General features: G+C 37.8%; 1 protein-coding gene across 2 annotated transcripts in view; it reads right to left on the bottom strand.

Moving 5' to 3' along the window:
- The window catches only part of ATP13A3 (ATPase 13A3), a 58,598-nt gene that overhangs the window by 26,056 nt on the left and 10,171 nt on the right, over positions 1–22,371 (bottom strand). For both annotated transcript variants that reach the window (XM_035895265.1, XM_035895266.1), the window contains exons 3-8: positions 9,589–9,682; positions 7,472–7,645; positions 6,513–6,680; positions 6,120–6,190; positions 2,346–2,426; positions 493–562 (exon numbers count right to left, since the gene is read on the bottom strand). In XM_035895265.1, the coding sequence (XP_035751158.1) occupies positions 493–562; positions 2,346–2,426; positions 6,120–6,190; positions 6,513–6,680; positions 7,472–7,645; positions 9,589–9,682 (658 nt within the window). The remainder of the gene's footprint in view (positions 1–492; positions 563–2,345; positions 2,427–6,119; positions 6,191–6,512; positions 6,681–7,471; positions 7,646–9,588; positions 9,683–22,371) is intronic.

The raw sequence follows: 22,371 nt of genomic DNA, 5'->3' as shown, positions 1-22,371 counted from the left end.
TAATTTGGATTTTATTATCTATTTCTTCTTAATAAGTGCACGGACACCTCAAGTTCTTACTCTGCTAGTTCAGGTTGAAGAGTTTCTTTGTTCAAAAGTTTCTTTCATGCATTATTATAGCACATGGGTAACAAGTCAATTATTCAAACCCACCTGATACAAGGGAAATGGAACAAATCCAACAAAAATATGTGCAAGAATACATTTGATTTGATGCGTATGTTGTAATGTATAATCCCTCCCAAAGAATTCTGACACGTTTTCTAATATCCTTGCTAAGGCATCAGTTTGTGAACTCTGGAGAGCTTACAGCTAAGGCCTCTTAAGTTTGGAGAGCTGAAAAATAAAGGTCCATATCCTTTTGCTTTACAGTGCTGGGCTCTGTGGGAAGGTTTCTGGTTTACATCATTATTTGAAGACCAGTCCAATAGTCATTGTACTTAAAGTAATTTTAATTATTTTTTTTTTAATTTGTTAAAGAAAAGATCCTACCTCCTTAATCAGAAGCTTAAAAATGGAAGGCACTTTCACAGCAATTTCATTTGCTCCATAGAATGCTTTTCTGCATTAAAAAAATATCAAAAGACAGTTAAAAATTTTATTAGAAATCTTATTCACTTCAAAGTAATTCCATTAATATGAAAAAGTATAAAATATTACTTAATTTGCAGCCCCTTTTATTACCATATTGTTTCAGAAGGTGTTTATCAGAAAACATTTACCCAGTGAGATGTTTCAATACAAAGGTAATTATTTTATACTTCAATTTAAGCTGTAACTTAATTTTAATGCTCTATTCATAATAAGATTTCCCAATGAACTGTGTATAGGTCCAATGTTATCAAACATGTCATTCTGAAAGCCAGTATGGGGTTCTCATTCACTTAAGTTCAAAGAAGTGTTAACTCTTACCCTGCAGTAAGACACTGTTTTCATGGTTCTGTATCTTAGTTTTACTCTTAGCATGAAGAAAGGCAAATCATAAAAGAGGGAGGGGGACAAGAAACTAAACTCTGATGGAATGTGAGCTGGTTAAATGACACTGACATGAAGCAGCCCTTAAAGGATGTTATTAAAAGCCTTTTATTGTAAGAAAAGACACAAATTGACAGAAAAAGGGATGAGGAGCAAGCAGATACTTCCATATTTTAAACTCTAAGAAGGTCTCATTTGCAAAAAACCAGCTAGGAACGCAACAGAACCTAGAATAGTTTGGGTAGCGTACCAATAATTTACAACACCAATAATTAAATACATATCTACATTTTCATAATATATATTCCAGTTTTCTGTTCACATTTGAGAACTAAGCAATCCCTGAACTATATACCACTGAAGTTACATTTTAAAGGTTTTTTCTAGACTAAGTTCTTTTCTACCTATGCACTTCAGCTGCGTCCCCTGACAGGCATATTTACACCATTAGTCTAAAATAGCATATTAAAAGATCAGTATTTTTTCCCCAGTTATTTCTCACCAACCAGAATTAAAAGAAGTGAGGAATGCATTTAGCCCCAACCAGAGACATGCAAGCCTTGGGACACACCTGTGATACTAACCAAGCTTTTGAAATTAAAGCCAAAGTTCTGAGACCTGGGAAGTTTCAGCCTGATCTTTCTAAAATAAGAAATTAATTACAGTTTAGGCCAGGTTTGCTGCTTCCTGGCATCCAATATTCCTTATTAGCCATCCAGCACACCATCCCCGCTCTCACAATGACCACTAGCCAAGGATGGGAAAGAAAACAAGCAGCAGCAGCAGAGTGATCTCCCTCAGCACTCCCTTCAAGACTTCAACAATCTGAAGCTTGAGACAAATGAGCATCTTTCCAAAGAAAGCACTCTTGATGGACTTTTCCACTGGGAATCAGCCTATTTGCCTCTGAACCCACACATTCCCTTGAACAATGACAGTATGTTATGGTAACATTTATGTCACTTAAAGGCGAGTTGTGTGGAAAAAATAACCACTTGGTTTTATATCAACTGCCAAATTTCACTGTATACCTGCTAACGTGGTTGAAAACATAACTGCTTGTTTTTTTTTTGTACAATCATTTTATTTCAAAATGTTTAGTAGTGAATACAATTTCAGAAATATATTCTGAATTACTTTAAGCAATAGTTCCAATTCCCACGGTCAGTGTAGTTTGAGAAAAGTAAGTCAACATATCATCAGAGTCTAGTTCCTACTCAACATATAGGTAAGAAAACCAAGCCTCTTTTAAGGAAGTGTAAGAGCCTGTTTGTAAACACTTATCACTCAATTGTCTTCTACTTTTGTTAATACTTTGAGCACAGGTAATGGAACGAAAACAACTCTTCCCCCAAATACTATAAAATTACCTGTAATCATGCATTCCCTTTGTCAGTCCTCTGCTGTGTTCATTATGAATTGAAGAACAGAATGTAGATTCATCTAGACCTCTAAGCAAAGGAAGAAGTCAATGAGTTATTTAAGAAACCTGACATGATGACGAATTCAGTAACTCAAGAGAGCTCGGTCTTTGCCAAGAGTTACACTGCATTATAAAAGAACAAAGTCTATGTTTTAACATTTTTGTAGCTATTTTTGTCACAACTGCAGATACCAATGAGACGTTAAAAGCAGTCCTCTTGTTGACATGTCTTAGTCCATAGGAAGGATATCTATTTCAATCAAAATGGAGATACACTTTAAAAAAAATGAAGTCAAATACTAGCATAACTAGTATTCAAAGGCCTCTAAAAAGAAAAAGTGTGCAAGTTTTATAAAATATAGTACGTCAATATGAATTAATATTTCTTCAAATCATCTTTATTTGTCTCTAAGTGGTAATGGAAGCACTTTAGAAACAACTATTAATCAATATATCAAATAAATCTATACTGAAGCTATTTTGCAGCATCTTGCTATGAAAATTTTATCCATGACCAGGTAAAGTACAGTCTACATTTTAAGTCCTTCCTTATCATTGGAAGACTCATCTTCACAGGACTTTTCTACATGCTGTGAAAGCAAATACTATTAATATAGAAGATCTGCAGATAAGCAAGCACACCCGAAACATCACGATGTTTACAGCTATGGGACCATTTCAACTACCAAACTCAGTAAATTGGACATATCATGCCCAATATCCAGGCATTTTCTAGCAGACATACTTTGGATGCACAGGAAAACATCATTACCTTCGAAAAGGCTTTCACAGATGACATGACAAAACCAGTACTATTCAACATAAGTCTTTTTTATATTGGATGTCTATTAAGTTATCTACTAAAAAGGATTCGGAGTTGTCCCGGTGAAGAAAAGACTCTTTATTGTGCATATACAGTAACAATTTTTTCCCTTCTCTAGAGCACAGGGAAAGCTTTACACATCCTCACTATTGCAGAGGCTAGGACCACATTTCCACCAACTTCTCATAAAAGAACAGAAGGTGAAAACGTTTACAAGGTTTCTCTAAGATTTTTTTCAAGTTCAAGGATTTAAAAATTATGATTTTTAGATTAATAAATATACAATTATCTGTTAACAACTGTGCCTTTCTTCCCATTCTATCCCAAATGATTCAGTTTCTCTTTTCCTGCAAAAAAGGAATATAACAGTGGGTTTAAGAAGGGTCCCTAAAACGAAGTGCTTTATATGCAAATATGCATACCTATGTGTGTAATGTCCGTGCAACGACAAAGCTTCAAGCAGGATGTAATCTGCTTTTTACAGTACTGTTACAGTACTGAATTCCCAGGGCATTTAAAAAAATCCCTGTGTGCACATAGTTTATTACATAAAGCACTCATCAACTCACTCAAGAGATTCAGTTGACACTAGCTAAAACAAAACAGACATACAAGGTCAAAGTTGCATCCTCTTTGGCTATGTGACCAAGTCTGATTTAGTTTAAGAACAATTACACTTGTGTTTCCTGTGTTTAAAACAGTGATCGTAATATTACATTATTATAACAAGAACAATGATATGAAACTCAAGCTCTCATAACCAAATTAGTTGCGCAAGAAATCTTAATTTGCCTCCCTTCTGTATTGTGCTAAGTCTTTAATTATGTGATCAAACTGTTCTGTCTCTGGATACTTGCATAATTAACTGCACAGAGTGAATCTATTTTCATGACGCAGTATCGTGCTCAGATCACAGCTACAACTATGTTGCTTGCCTTATGGATTATTCTATAAAGCCCTGTCTCATATACTGTCTCTTTTCAAACATAAACTTGATTCTCTACCACTTTACTAGGTAATACCGATCTCTGCGGTTTACATAAACTGAAGTGCAGATTAAGAAAAAGTATCTGAATGAAGGACAATTTTTTAAAACTTCTTTTCAGAATATTTACCACTCATCAGTTATTACTTCACAGGTGGTATCTACCACTTCACTACATGATCATACCTAATTCACTTTAGAGAAAAGTTATAGCAAACTCCCGTTCGTATTTGACCTTGTGCAAAAGTGACTTAGTACTCAGCCAGTATCACTCATGTCTCACATCCAGCTGTTTCTCCTCTTTATTATCCAATTGCTAAATAACGGTGTCCAGCTCAACTACAGTACCTGACTAAACAAGTGGTCAGGCTCAGTCGTTGCTAATACATCAAACAAATGAAAGTTTGGCATATCAGCAAGAATGTGATCGAATGACTGCTCACATAACTTCACAGGCATATCAGAGATTTTTCTGGGGCTTATAAATTGGCTGAGTTATCACAAGAACATCAAAAGGCACAGTCAAACAGCCAATAAATGCCAAGCTTCAAGTCACTGCTTTAATGCTAAGGAACAATTTTTTTTTTTCCTGAAGACATGAAGTTGTGTGATTTTTTCCCATACCTGTTCTTAGCATAAAAGTATAAGTTTGGGGTTTTTTTAATCTCATCTGTGGGAAATATTCCCTTTGAACAGTTTAAATTAGCAACACTATAGGCATGAGAACAGGACCCTGTAATGTAGAATGACAGTGTCACTACCTGCACCACTGTAATTCATGGGAGGCTTAACATAAAAAAAATGCATACAAGACTTTTAATTACTTACACACAAACTGAGACATTTCCACCCTCTCAGAGGAGGAGGGCTCAGTTTTGTAACTGCTTGTATCATGATAATTTTTTTAAATTGTTGCCATTGCTAATAACTTTCCATACTATTTGCACACACTTTTTCCAAAAACATAAGAAATATTTGCAGAGTATGCTGCTTCTTACAGAAATTTTGGCTGTTTTTCTTTCCTTCAGTCACTGGTCATTAATTTTTTCTGTATGTAGTGCTTGGACTTCTCGACATGATGGTTCAATGCAGTGAACAGCGATTTAAGTTAAAAAGAGGTTATATTTCTAATCTGAATTTCTAATCTGAACTTCTGGTTTTAACAAGCAGTTGTCAAAAACTCAGAAGCCTGTGTTCATTTAACTTGTTAGTGCTATGAGGAGGCCCTATCAGTAGCATTGGAAAAAAGAACTTTCTTCTCCAACCCTAACATCATGCAACAGTGCTGCTGGATAAAAGAAAATACAGCACATCACATTCAGCGAGCACAGCTAGTACTGCCCACTGAACGATGTTTCCTATCAATGCAAGAGACATGGGTTTGTTACTAAAGAGTAAGAAGAGAGGGATCAAATTCAGCTCAACTGGACTAAAATGTAGCAGCAGACCTACACAAAGGTGAGCAACAAAGTATTTGGTGAATTCCTCTCTTCCTAGATACTCCCTTTGGGTCTAGCTCAGCAGCAAAGCAAAAAAAAAAAAAAATCTAAGTTATTCCATTAGAGGAAAGTTTTTTAAAGAGTTTATAGAAAAAGAACTACCGTCTATAAACAGGTGCTCTGATTCTCAAATAACACTCCAAGAACAGGCAAAAAGCCTGCAGAGGCATGCAGCCTGTCACCCTATACAAATCATGCTTGATAGAAGTAGATTAAACAAATACTTTCCTTCCAAAGTCACACAGAGTTAAAATCTCCCTGCTCTCACTATGGTTCAAGCAAAGACTCAATGACCTAAAACAGCTGGTCAAAATATGATACCAACTTTCACCATGTTCTTAGGCATGCTATCATATTTTAAAAAGAAAAAAATGCAGTTTGAAGCACAACACAAAAGAAAAAAAGTGTTCTTACCGTACAGTATCAAAACTTTGAACTGAATAGTTCCAGAAATACTTCACGCTGTGATGTGTGAAATAACGAATCTGCAAGGGCAAGAGACATAGATATTAAACTAGCACCACTTAGCACCTCTCTTCTGACTGACTTTATTCTGAACAGCGATAGAAAGTGTATTTAGAAAAACTTCACTGAAAAATAAATACTTTTCTTTCAAAATAATCTTTTGAGCATTCCACAATTTCCAGTAACAGGTTATTGAGGAAAATATTTGTGTTCCATCCAAAGAATGAGTTAGTCTTTTAGGCAAAAGTAGCAGCTCACCTATACAGTACTGTACGTGTGTAATCTAGATACTACTTGAGATACTTTGAAAATTAGCAAGTGTACTATCACAGGTTTACTTACAGGCAAATATTTTTTCAAATAATTTTTATTCTCTTCTGCAGTAGATTCACAGAAATTAACAGCATGGCCATCTGAAACCTTGTGTACAATAGGGTTAGGATTCTGTAAAGGATGGGCTCCCAAAGGCATAATGCGAACCTTTGCACAAAACCATATCTTGAATTCATCCTTAAAAAGAGGGGGGAAAAAAAATGAGTTGGTTGAAACAACATTTAAACAACATTTTACTACAACAGCTGCAGCAAAATGTGTTGACAACCGATGACAGATTAGCAGACCCCATACATAACTACAGATGATACGCCCAAGTTAACATCAGCTACCTTAAGAATACATTTTCCATAATTCTAGAAGTGTGTTTTTTGCACTGAAAGATTTCTTTTCTTTCAAGCAATGAGTCTTGGTACTTGAATTCTGACATCGTCAGCCCTTCACAATTTAATATAGCTGTTCCGTGGCAGGAGAAACTATGGGATTCCTATGCATTCAGCTGTACTCACCCTGCAACCTCAAATAACTGAGGACTTAACACAAGTTCATAACCAGGGACTATACACAGCAATTGTGGAGGAAGAAAATCACTTGAAATCAAAGCACACTTGGCTCCACAGTTACACCCTAATTCAATAAATGTGTCTTTGCTGAGTAAAGGAGGGAAAACACGAAAACCATGTTATCAGGTTGGCATCTGTTCTATAACTTCTGATGACAACAGCATTCATGTATTTAATTCCTAAAACCCAAAAGCAAAGACTTTCTTTTTGCTGTGTCCTCTGCAAACAGCTGTCAATCTTCCCACATGGGCAAACCTATGTACAGTACCAAGGAGCACAGTTCTGCAGTGCTGTGAACAAGAATCATGTCTACATTGCAGGCAAGGATTTGTGTATTGTAGCGAGCAGCAAGAGGGATGTGAAACAACTGCAAACTGGGAGAAGCACACTGTCCTATAGACTTACAGTTGTTCTCAGCAGAACCACTTCACAGTCTTTAAGCGTAGTCCTTTTGCATGTTGCTTTCACACGCCACTGAGGCATCCAGTAGAGGAGGAGGAGAAGAAAGCCACCAGAACAGATCACTCCTACAGTAACTAGCACCAACTTCCAGCGACATAGATCATAGCCATAGATCTCCTGTGTGGAAAGAGAGACAAATAAGAAACAATGATTCTCTTAATTACTCTGGCTCAGGAAGCCAATATTAATTTTTCATAAAGTGCGGTATTTAAAGTGAATCAAATTTCAAAGCCATTTTCTCCTTTTTCTTTTTGGGGGGAAGGAAAGATTTAAAAAACTTAATACATGATGGAGTGGCAACAAAGAGGAACATTGTCTTGCTCCGTCAGAAATACAAATATCAGTAAAAGCCTGACAAAGGCAGAACATCTGCATCGTTTAAAACATTTCATTGCAGGACCTGTCTCCTCTCTGCACTGCTCCCTAAGGACTGAGGTTGCAACACAACCTGCCTTAACTCTCAAGTGAACAACCAAATTTTTGACCATGACACAGCACAAGTCAGCTAAGCATTTAACAGCAAAAGCGTATGTGGTTTTGCCAAATGCTGATTTTACCACATTAGCATTTGATTAGCTAGCATACATAGTTTTGAATTACTGGTGCTAGCTGAATTTCATGTTTTCTAAACAAGCCTGTATATCCATCAAACACTACTTTTTAGAAGAGAAACAGGCTCATTTTGCCTGCCATTTAACAAGAAATGCTACTGTGAACATTAGAAACTGCAAGCCACACTGTCAAAGGTTCTGTAACTTGCACCAGCTGGAAAAATCATCTTCTTCCATTAAAAAAACCCCACAAAGTATTAAGTGTGCCTTGGTCAAAGGCAAGTACCAACCTAACCTGATGATGGCCAGAAACAGAAGATAATTCAGTCACTTGGTAGATGCTGTGTTACATTCCTGAGTTTCACATTACATCATTAGATTATATTTCCTGCTGCAAAAGGGCAATGAAGTTTCCTATTGAGCCCCACCCACATTGTTCACATTGACACCAACTTTTTGCAAATTTTTTTTTGTACTTTTCGTTAAACAGTATTAGAAATTGTTTAAACTCCCTTCTTAAGGAAAGGCTTTTCAACAAGTTTGCTTTGCAGCCTTCTCGGCTGACAAAAAGCAGTGACAAAACCTATTCTCTGTTACCCCCAAAACACTGGAGCCAGTATTCACTCCTTACCAATAAAAACAGGTGGGTGAAAGATAGTGGAAGACATTAATGCTTCTTTTGGGACAAAACAAAACTATATCCACCAAAACCCATTTATTTTAGTGATCAGACCCATAAGCATCTCGGTTTCTTGTTGTAAGGTGTATTCGCGTACTCTCCATATTAGAGCTGGTCTAAGTGCAGAGCAGCTTTTCCTAGCAGTATGCACAAAGACGGAACAAGGACTTCAGTTCACAGGAATCTACCATTTTTTAGAACAGAAGTCCCTATATACCCCAAATAGTTTCTGCTGTCTCCAGAATGGGCTAGAAATGTAAAGATCAGCTGCCACTATTTTCCTGTCAAAGCTGACTGCTGAGTCTTCTAGGATAAATGGTAAGAGGTATCATTGCTCCAGTAGGAAGCCAAGTTTATGTGCTACCAAATACCCATAAAACTGCTTGCCATGCTTTAGAGAGTAGGTCTTATCTGCATAAATATGAATATGCAGGAATATGCAGAGTACAGTCAGCTTATGGAGCATTCACCTGTTTTAGATGACAAGAAAAAAGCTGAAGGAGAAAAAAACCCAAAACCAAAACCCCCACACAACCCACTTTGCTTTTGTTTTCCTTTAAAAAAAAAAAAAAAAAAAAAGTTATCTGTTGGACTACTGACCTCAATGCAGCCAATCCAGCACCTTTGCAAAGGCTTTCAACAAAAACATTCCCTATCCCAAGACTAGATTTCTTAATACCAAAAAGATTATCAAGGATAACCTTACAAAATTGCTAAACTGATTTAAAGTGAGACAGTCCACTTCCTGATGTCATATGCCCCATTTAAAGAAAAAACCATGAAAATTTCTCTCTTTCACTGTATAAAAACAGATGAACAGAATTAATTACCATCTCATCTTCTTCTGCTTTATTGACAAATTTCTTTTCTTCTTTCTCCATGGTTAGTATGATATGGAACTTCTCGACTTGAGATATGGAAGACCTTTAACAACAAAAGAATTAAAAATTGAAGCCACATTACTGATTTTATACATAAGTATTAGGTTGTTTTGAGTTATTTTCTGTAAGTGCATACACATAAAACACACTGACAACACATTAATATAGATTTAAATTTGCACTGTTACTAGTTTCCAGTAGTAATGACCCAAGGAGCTCTAGTAAAGCTTTAAGATTGAACACTGGGTGAATACAAGTGAAATACTGCAGAAACAGCAGGCTTTGAAGGAGGGAAAAGAGCTTGTACCAATTCAACTTGGTCACATTCTCCAGATGCAGTTTTTGGTATATTTTACAAACCTCACGATGAAAACTTAAATTAAACCTCCAAAAAAAGCTTAAAAGTAGGTCAAGATCACACATTTCTATTATTCTATATGCAATAACTCCAATCAGATGTTTTCAGAAGCCAGGCTATCCTTCAAGAGGAAAGGCACTGTACCCCCGAGACGTGCATTTCTCATCTGAGCAGAAAAATAAGTACATGCTAAAACCAAGGTTAGTCCCCAGATTGATATTTCTAAATCAAGGCATGCTTAATGGTCAATTAGTCTTTTCCCTTCTTTCCAATTCTTTTACCATTCAATTTGTATCAATGATTTCATTTCTTATTGTAAATCTCTCATAGTTGCAAATCTTGAGAGGTGCTTTGAGGACAAATTATCATCACAAGTTTCATGAATAGGGAGAGTCATGAAAAAATATGAAGCTGTCTATGAGATAGATAGTGCATATAGTGCAACATAGTGCACAGAGATCCCTATTCCAACAGGGAAGAACTACAAACAAAAGGCTACAGCATACTACAAGGCTCATCAGAAGTTTCAACACCACGTGAACAAAGAAAATCAAACATACCAGGTCGAAAAGCTGAATTTTTGAAATTAAAACTGCATCTAAACTTCATTTGGGCACCCCCGCACATGTTAATTGCATACAATTTATAATTAATGCATCCGTACTGTATTTCCACAGGACCACCTACTGTAGTTAAAACCACTGAACAGCCAGTGCTCACCTGCCAAGACACGAATTAACTATGATTCTCTGCACTGACACTGTACAGCCTTTGATTTTATCTACTGCAAATACATAAACCTCCAAGACGACAGCACTTACTACCACAGCATATAAGCAGTCCTTGAGTATTAAGGATTCACTGCCATAGTACAAGTAGTTATTGTAACTGTCATTTTTCAGAGAGAATGCTGTTACAAAGAAAAAAAAAAAAAAATCAAGGTGAAAGCCATCCACTTAACTTCATCTCAGCTGTCCACCGAAGACTAGGATGCCACTACTTAAAATACTCAGTATTAGGTAGCATTATGATGAAAGCACAACCATTACCAGGTTCTTTGCTGTCATTAACTCCTCAATACTTTCACAGATCAAATCACCAGACTGCAAGTCAGATCCTCTCGAAGCCAGCCCCTGGAACCATGCACTTACATTCAGCAGCGACGCCAGCTTCAAAGGATCCTTCCTCCCAATCCCTGCAGTTTATCAGCATCATCACATCCTCACGTGTTTTCTGCAAGCTACCACCTCCTTTCCAACTAAGCCAACAAATGAAGCAGGAACCCAACAGAAAAGGTTTCTCTTGCTGCCCAAACCTGGGTCTCCTCAGAATCTATTCGCACTGCTGAGTAAGGTCCAAGTGGAAGAAACACACACGTGAAGCAAAGAACCGCACCACCACACAGGCTCAGGCACAGGTGAAAAACTACTCAGCCCTTCAGAAATTGCGTGTTTGATACAGTTTGTATTTTGTTCTGTATGGAAGGAAGCCCATTGGGTAACAACCCTCTCCTTTGACAGAAACACGAGCTCACACGCTCCCTGCTTTGTTAGGCTGAAAATCTTCTATTACTACCCAATACTGCACTACGAATACTTTTCTTACTGCAGATTAATTTGGAAATTAAGCCAAAAGATGTGCACCACTGATACTTCCTCATATGTTACACGAGTCATGCAAGATCTAAACCACGTTTTTGTTTAAATTGCCACTTTTCTTCACTAACTAGCTTTTTATCCTGGGAAAGACATATATATACATATGAAACCAGTTAAAATGTGTCCTAAACCTACACAGGATTGCTAAGAAAGCTCCCAAGAACAACCTTTGAATTAACACCAAACTGTATGTACACCACACAAGTCACATTTTCAATCAAGAAGTCATGCAGCCTCAAAGTTTTGTGTATTTACAGAATTATACTTCTAAAAGAGTTCACAGCTCCATGAGACAATTATTAGACTCATCACACCTGAAGTAGTCTGCTCTCTAACAAACACACATTCCCCCGCTGCAGCATACTGCAACATCAAAAACAGTGCCTGCAGGCAACACTCCAATCTTGATGAACATATCTAGCAACAACTGTACTTGATATGGGAAAGCACCAGGCAGCAAAATAAATGCAAACAGCTTCAAGATCAATAAATCTCAACTGAGATTTCCATATGGCCAACACGTCTGAACAGGCACCTTATGGGACACCGCAGCAGCAGCATGAGAGAGAAGTGCAATTGCTTTAATTTAGGGCTGTTCCACAGCTAGGAAGGGGCATCAAGTTGTTGGTCTGAAGAAGCACGGAGGGAAATCTCAGCACTGAGAGCACCAGCAATAATTCCTGCGATTCAATGAGTTCTTTGAACAGCTGGGTAGAATCACACAGGGAATACACGAGGAGCATTAGGAGGCTATTTTTGACTCACATCATTAGCTCCATCTGCATTATTTTATACAGACTCATTTACTGAGCAACCTTCAGCTAACACACACATTCTCGATATCTCACATACTGCTTGTAATTTTCCACATTAAACTCAAATTCAAATCTCTAAACTTAGAAAACATGAGAGATCTTTTCTTAGTTGATGGGTGATGGAAATCATTACTATTTAGGAACAAAGAAAAGCACTCTTTCTCCAATCTTATCCCTTTTGGCACATTATCAAGTGTTCAAACACATAGCAGTTTTGGGTTTGTTTCTCGCTGCCCTGCTGAAAGTTGGGGTTGAACACCACCACCACAGGCTCCACAGGGTTGCCCTCTTTGGGGGTGACTTCAGGCTGCCGGGTCAGACCAAAGAAAGAAGTAGCAGCATCTCACCAACTCAGAAGAGAATTTAGCAATCCGTGTTTAATCTTTACTTCCTTCCTTCTATAACATGGCTGGAAATTAAACATTTCAATATATTAAATATTTAATTCAATATTTAAATATAAGCCTTGGCCTTTTCAGACTACAAGGGAATTGAAGTGAGGTTGAAATCCACTCACAAGAAGCAACATGGACTCAGGAATATCCTGATGCAAGGGCTGCCACTCAATCTCTCTCCGACACAGTTCCCTGGAGTGAACAGCTAGAGAAGTCCTTTCCCCATTTAACAAACTGAAAACAGCACCTAAAAAGCACTATTTATTCCTTTTAAAGAAAGGGGCCAAAACCAATGGAAATGGTGAAAGTTACTGTCACTCCACTTACATAATTTTAACTCATCAAGTTACTATTGCATAGCTAAGCATATACTAGTCTCATAAAGGTCTGTAAAAGAAATGCTGTTTGCCACTGAGACTAAGAGAATGAAAGCACTCGCAACATTTCAGAACATAGGTATAAATTTAACAAACGGTATGGCCATCAGCTGAACGGTGTCTGAACTGTAAGTGCTTCTAAGAGCATACATCTGAATCACATGCTTAAACATAAAGTCTGCAACTTTGTAAAAAAAAGTATATCAAAATGTAGTAAACTACATTTGCTATTTGCCTCTGTCCTGAAGAGTACACAGTTGTGAGTAGGACAGCACCTGCAGTTTCAGATTAAAGTTGATATTATTTTGGAGCTGAAGTAGATCACAAATTAGATCACTGGAGAAATTAGAGCAGCGTACAGACCCTAAAACTACATGCATTCCCCACAGTGAAGAAAGTGTTGCAACTTTACTGATTACTACACCAATACCTATTTGTTGATCTATCCTGACTAAACAACCAGGATACCACACAGTTCTACCAAAATATTTATAGGCAATAAACATTTGTAGCAACATTATAAGAGATGCAGGTCAACTCATGGCATATTTATTAAGGAAAATGTTGTTGTCAAAGAACTCCAGTAAGTCTCTATCAGTATGCTTTAAGAGTTCTGCACGCCACACTTTCGAAGGACCACTCGCTTATCTGAAGTCAGTGTTCTAATAGCTGGCATAATTAGTGAACCACTTCAGTGCAAATTTTACCCTTCAAGTTTGATTTGGGGGGCGGGAAGAAAAGAGATCTTCCCTCTGTTCTCAACATTTGTCCGAAGTCCATAATCCTTAAAAACTAATTCTCCTTTAGCACACATACATCAGTGCCATCAGTTTATTCTTCCAGTTTCCCAGCTTGACTGGAAGTTTCATGATTTCAAGAGAAAAATTCCAAGGTATGGAAAGACTAAAGCTACAAAAAAAAAAAAAAAAAAAACTTTTGAGATCTCCTGCAGTCACTGGGTAATTTCAATACCAAGTTTCTCAGATGAAAATGTAATTTTGACATCTTAAGTCTTAGTAAAATCCCTGTATGGATATGCATATAAAAATTATCAAGCTGTTGCACATGCTTATGCTCTGTCATCATTTGCCTGCTTAAAAAACACAAGTAAATAAACTTACAAACTTGCATCTTAAATGTTCCCTATTTTGTTCTTTCCAGATACTTGTAAAAACCCTGAGATAACGAGAAGAGTTTCTCTTACCAACAAGCAGTCCAGCGGCTGTCCTCTGCACTTGCTTTTGTTATCATGAGTTAGTGAGGCAGTTCTTAATAACTGAGACCCTATCTACAAGGGAAGTCCTGACAAATGAACTATTTTGTCTAAAATCTAAAAAAAAGTCTCCAAGGGCTTTTCAAACTGTTATCAAAAGATTAACATATCAAAGAAAATTTGGCACTGCTTGGAAAGCTTTTTTTTTTTCCCTCTTCCCTCCAGTGTGGCTGAACAATTGCAAGACTGTGGCCGGGCTGGCGCGGAGGCTGCACTTCCAGGCATCAGCCGCCCGGTCCAGCTCCTTCTATTCAAACCACAAATGCCTCCCCAGGAGCCTGCAGACAGTTTCAGGTCTGCGCACGAGTCCTGATATTATCTGCCCAGCTAAAAGCATATATGCCTCTGACCAAACCCTTCCTTGTATTTACAGCTGTTGTGAGTGAAGACAACATTCATTTTGAGGAGCTGATCAATATTAAAGGCCACGGTTAAGAAATACATGCATTTCTCACTCTCAGCATTTTACAGTTTATCACAGAGCATAACGAAGCAATCACATACCCCAAATTAGACGACCTTTAGAGATCAAGTGCTACAAAGCTAAAACGGGTAAGCTAGTCACTACACAAACGTTGCAGAAATAAGTTACTTTTCCATACAAGACAGGGATCAACCAGCACTGCTTTGGTAGGAACACAAAGGACCTAGCAAAGCAGACAGGAAAAGTGAGAGACATGCATGAAGGAGGCCAAATTTAAAAACCACCTATGCATAGACATTAATATGAGTCAATCTTCCTTGGTTCCCTATGTAAGCACCGTCATTAAATAAGCCAAGCACAATAAATTTCTACAGGAAGAGAATCAAGACCAAAAAAACCCCACAATTGGCCTGTCTAGAAAAAGATCACGATATAGATCAAACATGAATCATATTCCTGAAATCTGATCTTGTGTCTTACTAACTGACCAGTCTGGCTCTCCTGGGTCCAAAAGGATCCATATGGTATCTTTAAGGGCTACAGAAAGACTTTGCAAATCCTTTTCAAGAACTCATTTGTAATAAATATATCCTCTATTAAGAGACACTTCACAACTCTGGAGTTGAAAATTAAGTTTCTAAGTGATCTGATGTCATTACAAGTCTTTCAGATTTCCGAATTAAAAAAGAAATGTATCTTGAACAGTCATTCTTAACCACAGATAGTGCCTGTTGCATAGCAGACAGGCATCATCTTCAACTGCACCCTGACTAGCTGTCAAAACATGGAAAAACCCTGTTTCATTTTGAAACTAGGAAGCCAAACATTATTTCAGTCACTCAGAAACTAAACATTTCTGCACTTTAGAGCCACACTTCCAAGCCTTTACCACAAGAAGGAATCAACTAGCAAGGTAAGAGACCTTACAATGGCAATGTTTACCACCAGGGCTTATTCCCATTCCAGTAACACACGATTCCCACACATGCAGAGCTGTTACCAAACTGAGTCCATTTTTGACATGTGTTACAGTAAAGGTTTTTGGCATTCATGCAATGGACCTACAGGAGGTAAAGCCACTGCTTTACATACACAAAACACCAACTAATGCTCAATCTCTGCCATACTGGCAGTTATGGAATTAAAAACTGAAGTACTACTCAAACTAGAAGAGCAGTAACAGGCCAGGAAGAGGCATGAATGCATCTTACGTGAATACATTCAGTTTCAAAATACATTCAACTTCTTAGGAAAGAAATAAAGGCAGCCTGGGCTATAGCTGACCATTAGCAGAAGAGGATGGCCATTAATTCCACAAAGCGACTGACAGAGGAAAAGTGCCTGCTTTTGCCCTTCTGTGGAAGCCAGCTTTCCACATCACCCTGCAAGGGCTGTGTATCAGGTGCTGCACAGGAGCTCTTGGCACATCCAAGGAGATGGTGTTTTGGAAGACAGCTCTGCACTCGTACCTCAGGCTGAATGCCAGAAGTTGCTTTGAATATTGAAGTGTATTTCAAAATGTGAATATTATGTCCATACACATATTAAAAAAAGTATCTCTTATCCGGCTACTAGCAGTTAAAAAAAAAATCTGCTCTTGACCCAAGATCTCCTTTGCCATCTTGCTAATGAGACGTCCTGGTCTACACAACACTTGGCAGCACCGACCATGCAAAGCTGCATTCAATACATTGCTTTCAATGCACGTGTAATATTTAATCTGATGTCAGAATTGCCAGCAGCTGAGGAAAGAAGTTCTAGGTATAGTTTAAGAAACCATACTCTAGAAAAAGCACACTGTTAAATGGAGCTATAAAAATAGAAGGAAAAGTCTTATCAGCTATTACTACTTGAGCTTGCAGCTCCTGCCCATGCCAACTGCCAAAGAGTTCCACATACAATACCTGAAAAGCTGAATCTAAAACACTGATTTAAAAAGTGCTGTACCAATAAATAAATGGACAAGGACACAAGACTAAGAAGATGTAAAGATCAGAAAAAATAAAGACAAGAAAATATTTTGGAGCACATTCTTCTCAAACCATATCACATAACATGCTGCACACTTTAAAAATCAATTGCTCAAAAAAGTAAACTTGAAGAGAACATTTCAAGCTTTCAAGAGCTGAAAACCAAAGCTTCTGCCCACAGTACCCTGGACATAAGTCCCATAGTTACTTTCCAGTCCTCCTCCTTTACATAAGAGAACCTACTTCTATTTATCTATAAAAATAATGTACTATTTCCTAAAATTTCTCCGCTGGCTGATTTTGAAGATAGGCAGACCCTGCAGCCATTGAAAATGGAAAAAAAAATTTTTTTTTATTTAAACTTTGCAATTACAAAAGCTAGGAGTTTATTTTAAAGGCTGTAAGAACACCCTGCTAAAATCCACATGACATCTTGTCTCCAAACCGTCTGTTATCAGGATTCATCATCCCTCAGTCCTTAGTCTTGGTATCTCCTCAGAGGAAACAATTTCCAAAGTTCCTTTTTATGGATTCTTACAGTCTTCAAGGAGCTTCTGAACACAGGTGTGCCTGCACTCAGCATTTTTGCATCTCTATGTGCACCACTGTTGCAGTGGTAGCTTCCGCTTCATATCTAGGACCACAGCCATGATTTGGGGCAGAGGGGGTTACCCTGGACTCAGAGGGATCCATATAGCTGAGCCGCAGCACAACTCTATATCTAGTCTTCTCACACCACCTGGCAAGCCAGGCACCACACACCAGGTCCTGTCTTTGCCCGCCCCCAAAATTTGAGAAGCACCTTTGATCCGAGAAATGCACCTTACATGAACGGAATTCATTGCAATTTACGGTTCTCCAGTAGCTTGCAGCTGAATCCTTAAATACGAAGTTATCCACATAATATAAGACCTACAAGCTAAAAGAACTATGGAAGATCAAAAATCCTCCAGCTATATTTTGAAGAAAGGTTATAATATGTACTACAAACAAAGCTTAACACTTTAGTCAACTAACCAAGCTCTAACAATAAGAATGACATAATAGTTTCATGAATACATGGAAATTTTACAAGTACACGAGCTACATTTTAACAAAGCCCTCCACTCAATACCTATTTTATCACTTCCCATCTTGGGCTTTCTGTTATAATACAAGCTTTTGTTTCTGTGTTTAGGCTTAAGGAAGACCATTGTATCCAACAATCACCAAACCAAAATTGTATTTACATTTGTAGAGTGTATTCTTTGTAAAGTATATTTTTTGCAGGCTGCAATAGCAATTGCAATGTTTATAGTAGAATACATGCTACATTAAGGAAAGATAATTCTACATATAACAATAAACTTAGTATCACAATTCATCATGATAACAAAGTACTATAACCAATACCATACTCAAAACTTACTTTCGAACTGGTCTCCAGATCGTTATTTTCAAGCCACTTAAAAATTCGCTATTAATGTAACAGCACATGCACAAGTTGAAGATGTGTGAGAAGATAATTTAGGAAAGCAGTCATTCATATCAAGGACAATTAGTCAAGCACTTTACCACCTAACCTTCCTGGCATCTCATTTATCTTACTTCAAGAAGCACCTATTTATATTAATGAAGATTTTCAACTGATAAATCAAGAACCGAAAGTCAAAATTGCCCAAAGCTTGTTCCCACTCTCAGGCACAGAGAATACAGTCTTTCCTTGTTTCCTTTTAAGATTTCTGGATCTCCTACCTGGCTGCTGTGAGGGAAAGAAGGTTTGTTCCACAGTCAGGGAATCGAATACAGCATACATTTATTTTAGATGCTTATTGTTTCTTTCCTCTCTTGGAAGAGTATACCAGACATTTGGGTTAGAATTCACAGACTTTGACAACAGGGACAATGAAATGTTTTATTCATTCTTGGAAGGGAAAGTTAAACTGCTTCAAATACCTTGGGTAAGGCACGGCGCCATTACACCCAGCGTGAGTTTTCAATAGCTGAGCACTGAAGCTGTTTCCAAAAAGATGTTCCCTTCTCGCATGGGCTATGAACTTTATTCCTTCTATTTGATTAAATAACCAAGACTATTATGGCCAGATAATGGAGATGGCAAAGATGCCCCATCCCCGCACCAAGAGAACCACAAATATTCTAGTGGAGAACTGGGAGTCTGAAGACCCAGATCCAGCAACAATGGCTCCTTTCAAGGAAGCATTTCCCCTCAGGGGCTGTGCCAAGAGCCCAACCTTTCCTGTGTGGCTGCCGCCTTATTGTGCAATGTAGAGTATCTGCTTCCTGGGATATATTTGCTTTTGTAGTATGGATGCTCAGTAAAAAGGGGCAATGACTTTTTTTCCTCTTCCTCTAAATTCTTGGAAAATATTTTTGAGGTTAACATAAGAACATTTGTATCACATTTCTGTTCACCTACAAGGAGATCATCAAGCACAACCAGATTGATCACAAGGGATTAACTTTCCTCTAAAGTTTAGACATTTAACTTTTGTTTCCTCAAAAGGAGGTATAGCTGGCATACAGCTATGACTACAGCACAGCTCAAGAATGAGTCACGCTCATAAGCAAGCAATCTGCTTTAGTGTCTTTCTTTCCCACTGCAAGTATGACTTAGTACCTTCCATTGCTTTCAGTCAAGCATTCCGAGTCAAAGCAGCAATATTTCTTCACACTTTCTTGAAGTTGTGATGTAAAATGTAAAGGTTCTTAAAGTTCAGCTATGTGACTGCTAAATGCACACACATATAGTGTATCTTCCAGATTAACAGAAATAGCACCAAATTGTACTCACTTCTAAAATTTATTCTGTAAGAAGAGCTATACATGCAAATAGGTTAAACTTCAGCACTTAAACCTGGATTTTCTAATGTTTACTGAAAGTACAATTTTTTTAACATTCATAATAAATTGATTACAAAGCCTTAAGTATGTGGCACATTTGCTTAGATCAGAAACACTTCAAGGAAAGAGCTCTTCTTGTGTGCAACCAACCCACCAATCAATAGAAATACTATGCATGACAAATTGCTAAAACTAAGTATCATATAACAACACTAAAAATTAAAGTTAAAAGGTTGTATCAAAGAATGTAACACAACGTAAGATGTCAAGCAGGACAATTAATTTGCCTTGATCAAATTATAATAACTAACAGAAAAACCTGCAAACAAGTCCCATTCAGAGATTCAACTGCTGCAGAAGACAATTTTCTTCTGCACAGAATTTATACAACCTGACAGCTTAGCTCCTGAAAATGATTAATTTACTCTCAGAACAATCATATGAGGTAAAAGGAGAAAACAGAGGGGGGAAAGTTACTCTATCTCCATGAACTGAAGTTTGACAAAAACAAGAAGAAAACAAAGGTACAGAACTGTAACATTTAACCCAATTCCTCTATGCCTGTAATGTAAACTTTGGCCCACGTCCATCTAGCTACTATGTCCCAACAGTCCTGCAAACCCAGAAGACCTTCAGGGATTTTGTAAACAGTCATCCCTCAGAGAAGGACTTCTACAATCCATAAAATTAAATGAACTCAGAGCAGCCTACTACAATACACTTCACCATTGCTTTAAATAGCTCAGTCTAAGCAATACTTTGCAGTTCTTGTTTACTTCTCAGGAATAATTTCCACAGCATCAGCAATGAAGACATCTTCTGTAGAATGGAGACACTGCAAAAATCTGACACATGATCTCCATTGATGATGACAGTTGGTAAAGGTCTTCAGACTTGCTTCTTCCAGTAAGCAATAGCTTTTGGTTATCACTCCATTTTTAGTTAACTTTTATCCTGCACACTTACCTAAAAAGAGAAATTATTCTTTACTGTATCATGTCTAGAGCAATATTTACATCCGCATTTGAGCTACCTTTTCTAGAATTTTTTTTTAGTTTCCTGGCGTATAAACTTTTTTCTAACACTACTAAGAGATGTAACTGTATCTGTCTTCTCTGCTGTAAGAAGTTACTTTTCTTAAAACCAAGACTCAATTGTTCTAAGCAAGCACATTAAATGAATCAAAGAGCCCTCTTTCCTCAAGCATTGACCTCACTAACTGAAATATCACCACCGTCCAGCCAAATATTCAGAAGCAGCCTCTTGTCAGATACCTCTGGTCCAGATGCTCCACTCAGATTTCTCCCAACAGCCCTGTTTTTTTCATAAATATTAGGTGAAAACAGAGGTCAGCTTTCTAAAGCACTGTTAAGGACTGCCACGATCCTCCACATACATGAAATACGTGCGAGCTTTTACTCTATATCCTTTGAATGAAAGTAACGGAAGAATAAAAAGCTTGGCAGAAGGTTAATAGAGCACCAAAGTAACAGTCCTCAAAAGGTCACGTCAAATGTGCACTTAGCCCAGCATCCTGAAGAGCAGCACCCAAGGAGCCATCATGGGTAGAGTAGTATAATGATACTACGCAGCAGACTCTCTCCAATTCCAGTGAATTACAGTTCAAGAGCTTCATCAGCCAAACACCATATCACCTTATTTATTATTAATGGATTTTTCTTAATTTTTTTTATTATTTTGGGGCACATTTTAAGCATGCCAACATCCTGCAGCAAAGATTTCCTGAGTTCACATTTTGACCCTCTATCTGCTAGTTTCAGCTGAAGCCTCATACTTGTTGTATTTGAAGGGGCAGTGAAGTCATGCCTTATTTAACTTCCTCCCTGCCACCTGTCATTATTTTATAAACTTTTATCCTCCACACTTCAGTTTTCTCCACACAGAAACGACTAACAGCTTCCCTTACAGAGGTCGTTCCATACCCCTGATCGTCTTTGTCAGCATCTGTCACAGTTCTGCTGCGTATCTTTCTTACGTCTCATCCCCATAAGAATTTTCATGTGGCTAGTAACACACTAATGTTACAAATAAATCAGAAAATAATACACTACACAAATAGCTAAATAAGATCAGTGAAAAAATATTTTCCAAGAGCAGAAGCCTGTTTTCCCTCATGCATACTCCATCTACAGGTAAGTGGAAGAGAAGTCACACATTCGTAGAAGCACCTGCTGGTTACATTAAGTGCTGATGTTAAAAAAAAAATCATCTATGGAATAGAAACATTAAACACCATTACGTATATTACAAAAAAATATATTCCATGTGGACATAGTTCTGGGCAACTGTCTCTAGGTGGCCCTGCTTGAGCAGAGGCCTGGACAAGACGATCTCCAGAGGGCCCTTTCAGCCCCAACCATCCTGCAAGTCTGCGATTTCACCTGCCATAGCCAGTACATTTCCATAAAAGAACATTCAAACAATGAGGGACAGAGTCCAGTTGGGAGACTGGTAGCTAGTGGAGTTCCCCAGGGCTCAGTACTCGGCCCAGTCTTGTTCAACTTGTTCATCAATGACCTGGACGAGGGGACAGAGTGTACCATCAGCAAGTTCACTGATGACACAAAACTGGGAGGAGTGGCTGATACGCCAGAAGGCTG

This window comes from Egretta garzetta, unplaced genomic scaffold (genome assembly GCF_000687185.1).
Source record: "Egretta garzetta isolate BGI_Z169 unplaced genomic scaffold, ASM68718v1 scaffold425, whole genome shotgun sequence".
NCBI classification, from domain to species: Eukaryota; Metazoa; Chordata; class Aves; order Pelecaniformes; family Ardeidae; genus Egretta; species Egretta garzetta.
The sequence above is the reverse complement of the archived record's forward strand: the minus strand, read 5'-3'. Positions and strand labels throughout refer to the sequence as shown.